The sequence below is a fragment of the Pristis pectinata genome, chromosome 10, assembly GCF_009764475.1.
Source record: "Pristis pectinata isolate sPriPec2 chromosome 10, sPriPec2.1.pri, whole genome shotgun sequence".
NCBI lineage: Eukaryota > Metazoa > Chordata > Chondrichthyes > Rhinopristiformes > Pristidae > Pristis > Pristis pectinata.
In genome coordinates this window covers 70,339,607-70,354,636 of record NC_067414.1, presented here as the reverse complement: position 1 = coordinate 70,354,636, position 15,030 = coordinate 70,339,607, and the positions used below count along the sequence as shown (strand labels likewise).

Below are 15,030 nucleotides of genomic sequence, written 5' to 3'. Positions count from 1 at the left end.
GATATGGGTGATGATATAAGGCAGGTGCTGGTGATAACTGAGACAAGTATAGAAACAAAATTCTCCAGCGGAAATGTGAATTGATTCAGTAGCACAGGAAAGCATGAGGGTAGTTGGGAAAATTTGACAAAGTGGAAGGTGAGGACAGCTGGGAAAATTTAGCCCACAGTCGATTCCAGGAGTGCAGCCCATCCTGTTCCTGAAGAAATCATGACGAGCTGTTGATTCACAATAAATAAATAGCATGTGGGAACGTTTATTTTATCATCGGCTTTCTCTGTCTGCCCAACATATTTCCTTCATATAAACTCTGTTCGGGGGTTTTAAGATGTTGGAATCATATCCTGGAATTACTAACTCTTTAATTTGGCTGCTCAAGAAGAAACTCCCAAAGCTTGCTCTGTGTAATTTTACTTGGCAGATAAAGTGAATTGGTGAGAATTAATAGATTTTCAGTTGCTAGGTAGTATAATGAAAGCAGATTTCTTGATGGGCTGAATGTCAATTTCTCAATCATACATTTTATGTACTTAACAGAGCAGAACACTCTGCCTGTTCATTGCCACGAAAGGTAAATGGCTGATGGTATGACTCTCTTCATTGCCACCTCCTTTCAGTGCCTGTGTGGGATGCAGTATACAGTACCTGGGACATGCTGATAAATCACTGGTGACATGAAACTACAGTGTAAGCCAGAAGGCCCTAGCTGTATGATCTCAGTTTAAGATGGTCCTTTGATCCTACACAGAACCACTGGCCATGTTTTGAGTCATAAGAATGTTTTAAAAAAAACAACAGGAATAGGCTAAACTGTCTCGTATACCTTTTTCTCCTGTACGATTGTAACAAAACCACCATGCTCCTCCTCACTCACTCCTTCCCCCTTACAATAAAGGGCAACGTTCCATTTCCTCTTCTAACTGGTTGCTTTGTACACAAAGACATTCTGATATCTCCGAATGTAGAGAATGGTGTAGATTGACAGCAGAGGGAGGCCAACCATGAGCTTGTTGACCAAACAAAGGCAATTGCACATCCCATTTCCTAGCTCTTGGTCCGTTACTTTAAGTTGGTGCTTATCCAAGTTCCTTTCAGATGTAGTGAGGGTTTTTGTGTCTACCTTTTTCTCCTCTTAGGCAATACTTCTGGGTTAAGGATAACTTCCACTTCAAGTCTGTGGGTTCTGAAGTGGCTGATAAGGCCAATATGGAACCTGCAGATGCTGTCAAGGGGTGTGGGGGGAGCAGGTGCATGGTTTGGGAGGTAGTGTACTCCACTTGCTTTTTTCACTGGGCTTCTGACAAAGGGACCCAAGGTCTCAGTGCCAGCCTAAATGCTGCTGTTCCATTTTGAATGGTCATGGGCCAGGTATTGCCACTTTTTCAAGAAGGCTTTGAACTGCCAAGTTTGAGAATGATTCTTTACAGATCCTCTTGATGGAGTCAAAGACTTTTGTGAGCTCAGAGAAGGTCATGTTTAATGGTATAAATATATCCTTTTAGATGTGATGGGTGTTTCTGTCTCCACCAACTTTTCATTATTCTTTGGGTTTTTTTTTCCCCTTTGCTCCCTGCTACTCCTCCCCCTTTGTCCTGTACATTAATTCCACACCAGTGAGGAAACTTGGTGGTGAGGTGCAGCATTGCACCAAGAAAGAAATGGTTTGGGTAATGATGCAGCCTTACTTGACAAGAGCTTAAATCAATGCTGTCTAGTCACTAACTTGCCTGCAAGGGATCAGTGAAACATTTCTTTTTAAATAGTAAAAGAAAACAGTAAGTTTTTCCTACTAATGTGAGTAACACTCATTTTCTCACATTATACTTTTCTCACATTTCTCACATCGTTCCTTGCCTACCCCCTTAAACTGCCTCCACACTTTCGTAGACTTCTTGCAATTTCCTCGCTGCTTTTCTTCTCACTTGGCATTGAGTCATGAATAAAATTGAATAAATTGCATTTGATTCCTTCATCTAAATAACTGCCAAAGGTCAATTGTCGTTCAGTGACTGGGCCTCGGGTGGTATGGTGCAGAGGCAGCCCCATCCCCACCTTCTGCCAAATTGTCACTGATTTTAACAGTCTCTGACATTCAGAGAGATTTCAAAATTACGTACACAAAACTCTTAATTATTTCTAAAGATTTGTTTTATAAACAAAAGCTCGCCTGCCTCTGTGTCCAGATCTGCAGAGCTAGAATTCCCTTGGTCATCAGTGTTCTCTCAGGCTCTATGTCAGATTTGACCTGTGCCAAGTATCTGGACGGCAGCTTTCCCAGGGTGGTGCTGGGAAATTCCAGCCGGACTCAGCCCTTCTGGCCTCTGGATTTCAGCAGCTGACAGCAGGGACAGATTTGGACCCCTGAATTTGTCAGCAAGTCCCAGCCTTGAAGCTCGTGCTTGCATTCCTGGATGGACTTCACTTTGGCTGAATGCTGACTGCCCCAGCTACAGTCGGCACAATTTGGCCAAAAGTCTGAGTTATTGCCTCAAAACATGACATTTTATCTTTCCAGTTTGAGTACCACATTTGAGTCAATATTCATCCTATTAGACATAGGACATAGACATAGAACAGTACAGCACAATACAGGCCCTTCGGCCCACAATGTTGTGCCAATCTTTAAACCTCATCTAAGACTATCTAACCCCTTCCTCCCACAAATCCTTCTATTTTAAATTCCTCCATGTGCTTATCTAGTAATCTCTTGAATTTGACCAATGTACCTGCCTCCACCACCGCCCCAGGCAGCGCATTCCATGCCCCAATCACACTCTGGAGACAATACTGGAGACAATACTAGAGACAATTTATGGTTGTTAATTAACCAAATAATCTGCATGTCTTTGGAATATGGGAGAGAAGCCAAAGCACCCAGAGGAAATCCACACAGTCACAGAGAGAATTGGTATTGGTTTACTATTGTCACTTGTACTGAGGTACAGTGAAAAACTTGTCTTGCATACCGATCGTACAGAAGTGGCAGATGCAGTTCAACCCAGATACATGTGAAGTGGTTCATTTTGGTAGGTCAAATATGATGGAAGAATATAGTATTAATGGTAGGACTCTTGGCAGTGTGGAGGATCAGAGGGATCTTGGGGTCTGAGTCCATAGGACGCTCAAAGTGGCTGCACAGGTTGACTCTGTGGTTAAGAAAGCATATGGTGTATTGTCCTTCATCAATTGTGGAATTGAATTTAGGAGCCGAGAGGTATTGTTGCAGCTATATAGGTCCCTGGTCAGACCCCACTTGGAGTACTGTGCTCAGTTCTGGTCGCCTCACTACAGGAAGGATGTGGAAGCCATAGAAAGGGTGCAGAGGAGATTTACAAGGATGCTGCCTGGAATGCGGAGCATGCCTTATGAAAGCAGGTTGAGGGAACCTGGCCTTTTCTCCTTGGAGTGATGGAAGATGAGGGGGGACCTGATAGAGGTATATAAGATGATGAGAGGTATTGATAGGGTAGATAGTCAGAGGCTTTTCCCCAGGGCTGAAATGGTGGCCACAAGATGATGTAGGTTTAAGGTGCTGGGGAGTAGGTATAGGGGAGATGTCAGGGGTAAGTTTTTTACTCAGAGTGGTGAGTGTATGGAATGGGCTGCCAGCAACGGTGGTGGAGGCAGATACAATAGGGTCTTTTAAGAGGCTGTTGGATAGGTACATAGAGCTGAGAAAGATAGAGGGCTATGGGTAAGCCTAGTAATTTCTAGGGTAGGGACATGTTCGGCACAGCTTAGTGGGCCGAAGGGCCTGAATTGTGCTGTAGGTTTTTCTATGTTTCTATGTTCTTATGACACTACTTGCAATGTTTTGCAGTGCATTTAGTGAGTATAACAGACATCAATTTGTTTTCATCTATTTCTATATAAAATTAAAGAGTACAAACTCCTGCAGGGTTCACAAATCGGACTGGTGCAGACCAAGAAGGCCACAAGTTTGACTGTTTACTTACTGCAGCAAAAAGTTGCAATGCAAACATCAGAAACAGGATAAAAGAATGCCAGAAGCACTCAGCAAGTCAGGCAGCATCTGTTCAGAGAGAAGCAAGGTCACTGTTTCAGATCAATGACCCTTCATCAGATGCCTGACCTGCTGAGAGCTTTGGGCATTTTCTGTTTTTGTTTCTTCTCTTACTGTGTTTGTTGTTTCTTTGGAGAATACTTAGAAAGGTTTGCAGATTAACAATCTAGAAGATTACAAAGGGAATAAAGTTTTAAGCAAAGCCGTTAGCATCTATATACAATTGGAAGTGTAGTTAGTCCAATATAATGGGATGATTTCGAGGCCTCTCAGGAGTTGGACGAGAATGGGGTGCAGAATTTGGAGAGGAGTGGTTGTTGTCCACCTCCACCCATCTGGTAAGTATATTCTTCTGGGTCAACTCAATATTCAAAGTAGGAGCTGTGGGATTCACTGTCCAGGGTGCTCTTTGAACACTGTGGACTCACATGCTACCACTGGACTGAAGATTCACTCTTTCCTGGCTCGGAATAGTGTACTTTAGCTGTCTTCAGTTCCCCCATGTAGGCAGGTAAAATCAACCTGTTCTTGATCATTATCCAAGGATATGGCAAGAAGCTAGAAATCAAGACAAAATTAGCATCACCAATATACTGTCTGCAAGTCTCTGCTGATTCTCTTTGACTAGATGTATACATGAAAATGGCTGTCAAATTGCAGTGTGGTGGTTTTTGTTTTCTCTCACTGCTTTTGGGTATTTCTGTAACTGCATCCCTATGTGTACAGTATATTTCTGTCTAGCATTTGAGATCATCTGGCTTTGTATTGCAGCCTGAATAAATGTACATGTCAGAAATTTGCCTCAAGTAATCAATGTGGCAATTGCATTAATCCACAACTTCACCATCTGAGTTGGCTTTTTTTTTAAATCAACAACTTGCAGGTGTGGTTGGTTTTGAATATTTGAGCTGAAGATATGATATTCAATTTCCAGAGAGAATTTGTAGCATGCTGCCTCACTAGAGTACTTGGACCCACCCATCTGGTGCTTTTCTAATATTTTGAAATAAATTTTTAAAATTTCCATCTTAATTTTTTGATTGTCTGGTGCATTCAGAAGATATTTAATCTTGAGTTGCAAATAACCAGTCAGCAGCTTTTCTGCAAATTCCTTTGAAAGTTTATAAACAGATTTAGCATTTTCTAATGTATAAAATTAGCCATTTCATTCTTTTTAAAATCCAGAATTCTTCAGGGAATCCCGGCATCTAAAAATATGCAGTTGCTGCTTTTTTTAAATACAAGAGGTGAGAATGATGGGTGAGATTACTAACTGAGGTGTTGCTTACCCAGTTTTTAATCATGTGCGACAGATGCAGGGCTCTATGTAGAAGTATTTGTGCAATGTGTAAGTGTGCCAGGCAGTCCTGCCTGTTCTGAATCAACCTGTCACTATCAGCCTTGGTTTCCTCTCTAAGAACAAATGTCACGGCAGGAATACAGCTCCAGTGGGAGTGAGAGCATCTAGCTATCACTGTAAGCAATTGGGAGCATTCTCCTTCCTTAGAAAACCCCTCTGCAACTAATTCAGTTCTGAGTACATCTCAGAAGATCACCAGGGTGAACAATTTTGTTTTAAAGTCGCTTGTTCAGGGTTGTTTTAATATTAGTCAAGCCTTGGTGCCTTGTTGGTGGTTAAATGCTTCAGATGTCTTTTAATGTCTATTTGTATAATCATTTTGTACCCCGCCCCAACCCACAGACTGTTCTGAATGAATAAATTCGCCAAGGATGCAGATGTGTAGTGGATCATGTTATAAATGAGATTAGACTGTAAACATGTCAGTTTTTCTTTCTTTCCCCCTTACAGGATGTTTATTCTTATAAACAAGTTGGTGTCCCAATAAACAGAATTTTTACCGTCAATCCTAAAGGTGAACTAATACAGGAACATGCGAAGACCAATGTATCATCGTGAGTAGACTTTTGTTCCTTAATTTATTAGAAATGGATATTTTCTTTTTTGAGAATTGTTTTAAATACAAGGCTTATTCCGGAATTCACAGACTAATGCATTTCCAGATGCTGGGAAATATTATCTCTATCCTTGTTTCTTATTGTCATGGTCAGACAACACAAACAGATCCTTCAGCCCAACAAGCTCATGCTGTTTATCAATTATCCATTTACACAAACCCAATTTATCACCACATGGCCTTTGCCTTGGCGATTCAAGTGCTCATCTAGATACTTAAATGTTGTGAGAGTCTCTGCCTCAACTCTCCCCTCAGGCAGTGCATTCCAGTAGCAATTAACCCCAGGTGGGAAGAAAAAGTTGTTCCTTGGATAACCTATGACATCTTTTAGCAGAGATGACTGAGATTTTATAAATTTGGAACATAACCTCTGTATTTCTGTATTCAATGCCCTGACCAATGAAGGCCAGTATCCTATAATGCCGCCTTAACCATAATATCTACTTGCGTTGCCATCTTTCAAGGATCTATGGACGTACTCCAAGATCCCTCGCTTACTCTCTACTACTTAAGACCTACCAATTATGATGTATGTCCTAGCCTCATTAGAGCTCCCAAACTCATCACCTCACATTTGTCTGGATTAAACTCCTATCTGCCACTTTTCAGCCCATTTCATTAACACGTCACTATCTCTCTACACTCTAGGACTACCTTCCACACTTTCAATAACTCTGCCAATGTTTGTGTCATCTGCAAAATTACTGATCTTGCCTTCCACATCCAAGTCAGTTCTGTATACTTCAAACAGCAAGGGTCCCAGCACTGATCCTTAGAACCATAGAACACTACAGCACAGAAACCAGGCCATTCGGCCCTTCTAGTCCGTGCCGAAACGTTATTACGCTAGTCCCATTTACCTGCACCCAGTCCATAACCCTCCAGACCTCTCCCGGCCATGTATCTATCCAATTTATTCTTAAGTTTTATTCTTAAGTGAGCCTGCATTTACTACATCAGCTGGCAGCCCGTTCCACACTCCCACCACTCTTTGAGTGAAGAAGTTCCCCCTAAACCGTTCCCCTTTCACCCTAAAGCAATGTCCTCTCGTACTTATCTCTCCTAATCTAGGTGGAAAGAGCCTACTCACATTAACTCTGTCTATACCCCTCATAATTTTGTAAACCTCTATCAAATCTCCCCTCATTTTTCTGTGCTCCAAGGGATAAAGTCCTAACCTGTTCAATCTTTCCCTGTAACTCAACTTCTGAAGACCTGGCAACATTCTAGTAAATCTCCTCTGTACTCTTCCAATCTTACTGATATCCTTCCTATAGTTAGGTGACCAGAACTGCACACAATACTCCAAATTTGGCCTCACCAATGTCTTATACAACCTCACCATAACATTCCAACTCCTATACTCAATACTTTGATTTATGAATGCCAGGATGCCAAAAGCCTTTTTTTTTAACAACCCTGTCTACCTGCGACGCCACTTTCAGGGAATTATGTATCTGAACTCCCGGATCCCTTTGTTCCTCCGCACTCCTCAGTGCCCTACCATATATGTCCTACCTTGATTTGTCCTTCCAAAATGCAACACCTCTCACTTGTCTGCATTAAATTCCATCTGCCATTTTCTGGCCCACTCTTCCAGTTGGTTCAGATCCCTCTGCAAGCTTTGAAAGCCTTCCTCGCTGTCCACTACACCTCCAATCTTAGTGTCATCAGCAAACTTGCTGGTCCAATTTACCACATTATCATCCAGATCACTGATATACACAACAAACAACAATGGCCTCAGCACAGATCCCTGAGGCACACCACTCATCACAGGCCTCCAGTCTGAGAAACAATCATCCACTACCACTCTGTCTTCTGCCACACAGCCAATTTCGAATCCAGTTTACAACCTTTCCATGGATACCTAGTGTCTGAACCTTCTGAACTAACCTCCCATGTGGGACCTTGTCAAAGGCCTCACTAAAGTCCATGTAGACAACATCCACAGCTTTTCCTTCATCTACTCTCTTGGTAACCTCCTCGAAAAACTCTACAATATTTGTTAAACATGATATACCATGCACAAAGCCATGCTGACTATCCTTAATCAGCCCTTGGTTGTCCAAATACTTGTATATCCGGTCTCTCAGAACACCTTCCAATAATTTACCTGCTACTGATGTCAGGCTCACTGGCCTGTAATTACTTGGTTTACTTTTAGATCCTTTTTTAAACAATGGAACAACATGAGCTACCCTCCAGTCCTCTGGCACTGCACCCGTGGAGAAGGACATTTTAAATATATCTGCCAGGGCCCCTGCAATTTCTACACTAGTCTCTCTCAATGTCTGAGGAAATATCTTATCAGGCCTGGGGGATTTATCTACCTTTATTTGCTGTAAGGCAGCAAGCACCTCCTCCTCTTTAATCTCTATATGTTCCATAACACTACTGCTTGTTTCCCTTCCTTCCATATACACTATGCCAGTTTCCTGAGTAAATACTGATGCAAAAAAAAAACTGTTTAAGATCTCCCCCATCTTCTGAGGCTCTACACATAGACGACCACTCTGATCTTCTAGGGGACCAATTTTGTCTCTTACTATCATTTTTCTCTTAATATTCTTGTAGAAACCCTTCGGGTTTACCTTCACATTATCTGCCAAAGCAATCTCATGTCTTCTTGTTGCCTTCCTGATTTCCTTTTTTAGTGTTTTCTTACTTTTTCTATACTCTTCAAGTCCCTCATTTGTTCCTAGTTGCCTATACCTGCCATATACCTCTCTCTTTTTCTTAACCAGATCGCCAATATCCCTTGAAAACCAAGGTTCCCTATGCTTGTTAACTTTGCCTTTAATCCTGGCAGGAACATGCAAACTCTGCACTCTCAAAATTTTGCCTTTGAAGGCCTTCCACTTACTGAACACATCCTTGCCAGAAAACAACTTATCCCAATCCACTCTTCCTAGATCCTTTCTCATTTCCACAAACTTGGCCTTTCTCCAATTTAGAACCTCAACTCGAGGACCAGACCTGTCCTTATCCATAATTAACTTGTGGGACGTCACTGATCATAGGCATCCAATTGCAAAAAACCCTCTGCCATCACCCCATTTATCTTCTATTGCCAACCCAATTTTGGATTCAGTTTGTCAATTTGCCCTGGATGCCATGGGCACTAACCTTTTGAACCATTCTCCCATGTGAGACCTTGTTGAAGGTTTTACTAAAGTCCATGTAAATCGCATCTTCTGCACTGCCCCCATCAATGCGCTTTGTTACCTCTTCAAAGAATTCAGTCAAATTGGTCAGACAGGATCTGCCCTAAATAAAGCCACGTTGGTCATCTCTGATTAGTCTTTCCCCTTCCAAGTGATCATTGATCCTCCCTCTCAAACTTTTTAAGCATCTTCCCTACCACTGACGTTAGGCTAACAGGTCTACAGTTACCAGACTTTTCCCTACTTCCTTTCTTGAAAAGTGGGGCCATGTTTGCTGTCCTTCAGTCATTGTGTCTAGCAAAGGTGTAAAAAAAAATCTCAGCCAGAGCCACAGCAATCTCTTCCCTTGCCTCCCATAGTAGCCTGGGATAAATCCAATACAGACCTGGGGATTTATCCACCTTTAAGCCCCACAAGGCATTGAGTACCTCTATTCATGGAGACTTGCACTAGACTTTCACCTACCCCTTCACTGAATTATCCAGCTACAAAGTCTTTATTCAGTTAAGACCTCACTTGTACTCATTCTGTCGGCACAACATTGTGGACCAAAGGGCCCATACTGTGCTGTACTGTTCCATGTTGTACCTTCTGGCTCCACGCATTGCCCCTGTTGTCCCCAATGGGGCCTACTTTTCTCTGGTTATTCATTTACCCTCAATATACTTAAGGAACACCTTCAGATTCACCTTAATCCTATCTGCCAGTGATTTCTTGACCCCTCTTTACCTTCCTAATTTCCCTTTTAAGCATCTCCTATATTTTTTATACTGTGATAGGCCTCCCCCATCATTAGCTCCCTATACCTATCATATGGTTTTTTTTCATCCAACCCTCACTATCCTTCAATGTCCAAGGTTTCCTGTACTTGTTACCCTTTGGCTTTTACCCTTACAAGAACATGTTGGCCTTGAACTCTTGTTATTTCTCCTCTGAATGCTTCCCATTTCGCAGATGTAAACTTGCCTGCAAGTAAGTCAATAGGCCTGGGGATTTATCCACCTGTCAGCCCATAAAGACATCTAAAACCTCTTCATTTTTTTTAATGATAATATGTTCTAGAGTTCCACTGCCCCTCTACCCGAACTCTCCAATTAAAAAGCCCTGCTCTTTAGTGAATACAGGTAAGAAGCATTCATTTAAGATCCCAACTGCATCCTTCAGCAAAATGCAGATTGCCCCTTTGGCCCCCTCATGGGCACTACTCCTTCCTGGTTCCCCTCTTGCCTTTAATATACTTGTAAAATGTTTTGGGATTTTCCTTAATCTTATCTGTCAGTGATATTTCATGGCCCCTCTTTGCTTTCCTAATTTAGCACTCCTTTACACTTTCCATATTCCTGATGGGTCTTTCCAATATTTAGTATACCCGTCATATGCCTCCTTTTTATTCAACCCTTGATATCTCTTGACATACAGGGTTCCTTGGACTGGCTATCCTTGCCTTTCACCCTTAAGGAACCCATTGGCTTTGGACACGCTCACTTTTTAAAATGGCTCCCAGTTTACTTTTGCCGGATCAAGTCATATGACTGAAATTGGCCTTTCCCAATTCAGGACTTTCCAGACCATCTTTGTTTCTTTCCATTGAAATTCTGAGTTTTGGTCACTGTCTCCTCTCTCCTATCACCTATCCCACTGACACATCAACTACTTGTCTGGCTACATTTCCTAAGATTAGGCCCAGTACCATCATTCTCCAGTAAGACAAGTTACATACCTACATATTCGTATCTTACTGGACCCACAAAGCCACTTTATCCCTTTGCTCTCTCCTTCTGTCTTATTGGCCCCATCCTACCCACTCACACTGCTCCCCTCTGTCTCTCTGAGTAACCCTGATATTTCTGCTCCCTTTCCATCACACTTCCCCTGCCCACTGACACACTTGCTGCTCCTATTCAAGATCAAGGATCTTGGATAGAAACAGCAGCATAACTGGTTCATGTTGCTGCTCCTATTCTGACGAACAGTACCTTTCCCTCTATCCTTTCCACCTCTTATGCTTTGCTTTTCTTGCTCGTTAATCCTCATATACTTGATGCCAACAAAACTCCTTCTCTTCCATTTCCTACCACCATCCTTATTTATTCCCTTGTCACGTATTGCTGATCGTCTAGTCACCCAGTCTGATCCAACCCAGTTCTGCCAGATGACATGATCCCTGCTCCCTTTGTTTCCAGATCAGCACCTCCCCAGTGCTATTACATTCCAGGAATCTCCTCCCACTAGTCCTATATCTGACTACATCAATCCAACACTTTTTCCATGACTATCAAGGCCCAAAATACCACTTCCTCATAGAGCATTTCCATTTTTCAGGATACTTGTTCCCTCCTATATATGAAAACCCTTTCTACTTTTGTTGTACACTGTCATGTTTCACACTGCTCCCAAATCCTAGGATCATCTCCCATACCTCCATGATCCCAGTCATTTCCAGCAGCTCTTCTCATTCCCAATACTTCCATAACCTAATTTCAATCACAAGATGGACACAAGAAAATAAGAGTAGGTGTAAGCCACCAGGTCCCTCAAGCCTGTTCTGCCATTCAGTGTGATCATGACTGATCTATGCTAGCTGATCTATCCTCTTCTTCTGAGCCATTTCCCCATAACCCTCAATTCCCTGATCTTTCAAATATTCTATCTTCATCTTAAATATATGTCCTCCACCATTGTTGGGGGCAGAGAATTCCAGAGCTTCACTACCATCTCTGAGAAGAAATTTCTATGCACCTCTGTTTTAAATGACCAGCCTCTTATTTTGGAGCTATGTTCTCATCTATGAATCTCCCATTAGTGAAAAATATCTCAACATTGACCCTATCAAACTCCCTTAAGATCTTTTATGTTTGAATAAGATCCAACCTCTCTTGATAAGACAACCCTCTCATCGCAGGAATTAGCCTGGTGAATCTCCTTCAGACTGCCTCCAATGCTACTATATCCTTACCTTTAGGTAAGGGGACCAAAACTGTGTGGTATTCCAAATGTGGCCTCACTAATACCCTGTACAACTGTAACAAAACCTACCTAGCCATTTGCAATAAAGGTCAACAAACCTTTTGCTTTCTTAACTACTTGTTAGACATGCCTGCTAACTTCTTGTGATTCAGGCACTAGAATACCAGCATCTCTAATCTTCACTCATTTGTAGAATCTCTCCATTTAGAAAATGCAACTGAATTCCATTGGTGAGAGTGACTGCCTTTTAAATTGAGGCAGCATTTGACCAACCCAAGTAAAATTGAACCCAATGGAAATTGAAGGGAAGAGAGTCTTCTGTCGTCGAGTCACACCTAGCAATATGGTTAATGGTTCTGGAGACTCAAAGCTAATCGAATCACTCCCTGTAGGCATTCCACAATCTTGTGCCCCTATGTCCAATCAACTTAAGCTCCTTCATCAATGACCTTCCCTCAAACGGTCACAAAGTAGGGGTCTTTGCTGTTGATTGTACAACATTCAATTTTGATAATAACACCTTAGTCAAGGAAGTAGTCCATCCCCACATGCAACTCAAATTTGGACCTTGTCCTGGGTTGGTAAGTGGCAAGTCATGCCCATCTAATGAGTATACTCTCCACCCATCATGTACAAGAGACCCCATCAGTAACCTCATTTCCAGTCCTTCCCACCCACCCCACACAAAAAAAATTGGGTCTCATTTGTCTGCCATGAGAAGGGATAGTTGAATGCAGAAGCACCTCAGAACATGAGGAAAACTTCCATTTACTGCCATTTGGGAGTTTCATGCTTCTACCACCTATTAACAAAACTTATTTTCTTTAAAACAGATACAGCTAGCACAAATGGAGAGATCTGCTGAGAAATTTGTTCTTGATCAGTAAAACTAAATATCCAATATTGTGGCAGAAACAGATCTTCAGTTCAGAAATTCCCTTCCATTGTCTTCAATGGGAACCATATTTCGGAAGTGAAATACAACATTAAATCTCTATTACATGAGCAGTTGAGGACCTATCTTCCATGGGCTTCACCGGAAATATTACATTTTAAGAATGTGTATGCATATGAGCATGCACACATGATCCTGCTTGTAAAAGTACTAACGCGGTAGTGTATTCAGTTTCTCATGCAGAACTCTTGTGTTTTTCCAGTTACGTAAGGCTGAGTGAAATAGTCGATCACGTGTTCCCTCTGCTGAAGAGAGAGCATTCCTCTGACTTCCCTTGTTCGGACACCTACAGCCAATTCACGTACTGGAGGGAGCAGCTGCCAGCTGTGGAGAACCGGGACCTTCAAACTTCCTCAAGTTAAACACGACTGCGTGATGAATTGATTTTTGTAGCTTAAAGGCAGGCATCCATTTCTCACTGTTTTAAGCTGTAATTTTCTTCCTCTCTGGCTTTATGGAAGCAGGAAAGTTCCTGTCCCGTCACTGAGCATTTTATTCCATCAGCTGTTAAGAACATTAGAGAGTGAAGTCAGTTGGAGGTGTGTTGCATCTTAAGCTGCTTTTTCACAAGAAACCTGGTGCTTGTGTTATTGACATTTTTTGTACCATCTGTTCTGTTGATATCGCAGCTACTTTAAGATCACTCTCCTCATTTAAGCATTCATCATTTTGTGAGGAAACAGGGTTTCATTCAAATTTACTTTTATTTTTCTCAACAAATTCAGAACTATGATTATTTATAGAATGCACTTTTAATAATTAGTTTGAAACACTTTAGATCCGGCTTGCATAATGCATCAGTAAACACTTTCAAAGGCTCAAGTAGCTTAATCATTTGTCTTCACCAGATGTTTTTCTCCCACCACCCCCACACATATCTACCTCTTTTTCCTCTCTCGAGGGCAGTGACTCCAGCTGGCCTATATTTCTGTGGCTGGAAGCTGCTGTTTACATGTGCACCAATTTTCTCTTCCACCACCCCACACACATTCACTTTGGTAGGAATAATGGTTAACAAGTAAATGAAGGAGCAGTTGAAGCCTGCTTTGTCCTGGTTCGGTATAGGATATCCATTGAACCTGGTAGATAATTGCTTGATTAAAATGAGGACAAATGATTTTTGCATTTTAATTTAAATAGTTATTGCATACAAGAATACAAAGTGTTTAATTTTCTGCAGAAAATATAGCAACTTAGGTGATGCTTCTGTTATGTTCTTAAATGTATTACAGTTACATATCTTGCAAATATTTTTATACATTACTATGGCTAAATAGTTGTAATACAGATCTATATTTTCCAAAAGCAGAATATGTAGATGCTAGAAATACAAACGAAAATTAATGGAAACCTAGCAGATCAGGCAGCATCTGTGGAGAGAAGCAGGGTTGACATTTCAAAACAATGACCATCAGATTTCTAATGAAGAGCAATGACATGAAATGTCTACTGCCTCTCTCTTCACTGTTGCAATCTAATGTGATAGCTTCCAACATTGTGTGTCTTCCCAGCATTATGTTCCCTTTCCTGCAAGGCTACAGATTCTATTTATGATAATGCATTAGGATTGTTTCCCTTGTTGCAGCCTGTAATTCAGGAATAATAGCTTGGAAAAATACAATCAAGAGTCTTGTTCCCTGGCCTGTGCACTGTGGAATGTGGTTGGAGTTAATGTAATTCACTCAACTACCATCTTGTTTAGTGAATAAGCAATAGACCCAAGAAGTAGAGGGCATGTTTTAAAAATCACAAGATCACAAGACAAGGGAGCAGAAGCAGGCCATTCGGCCCATCGAGTCTGCTCCAAGGAAAAGGGAAAAAGAAATGGGGTGGGAAAAAAAAACTATTCTAATCCCATTTTCCAGCCTTATCCCCATATCCCTTGATACCCTGACTATTTAGATATCTGTCTATCTCCTCCTTGAACACCCCCACTGATCT

The 15,030-nt window shown here is 41.6% G+C and overlaps 1 protein-coding gene across 3 annotated transcripts in view; it reads left to right on the top strand.

The window, feature by feature from the left end:
- Positions 1-13,497, top strand: part of lpin1a (lipin 1a) — a 65,601-nt gene extending 52,104 nt beyond the window's left edge. For all 3 annotated transcript variants that reach the window (XM_052024789.1, XM_052024790.1, XM_052024791.1), the window contains exons 19-20: positions 5,835-5,938; positions 13,292-13,497. In XM_052024789.1, the coding sequence (XP_051880749.1) occupies positions 5,835-5,938; positions 13,292-13,451 (264 nt within the window). In that variant the 3' untranslated portion in view covers positions 13,452-13,497. The remainder of the gene's footprint in view (positions 1-5,834; positions 5,939-13,291) is intronic.
- The last annotated feature ends 1,533 nt before the right edge of the window (positions 13,498-15,030 follow it).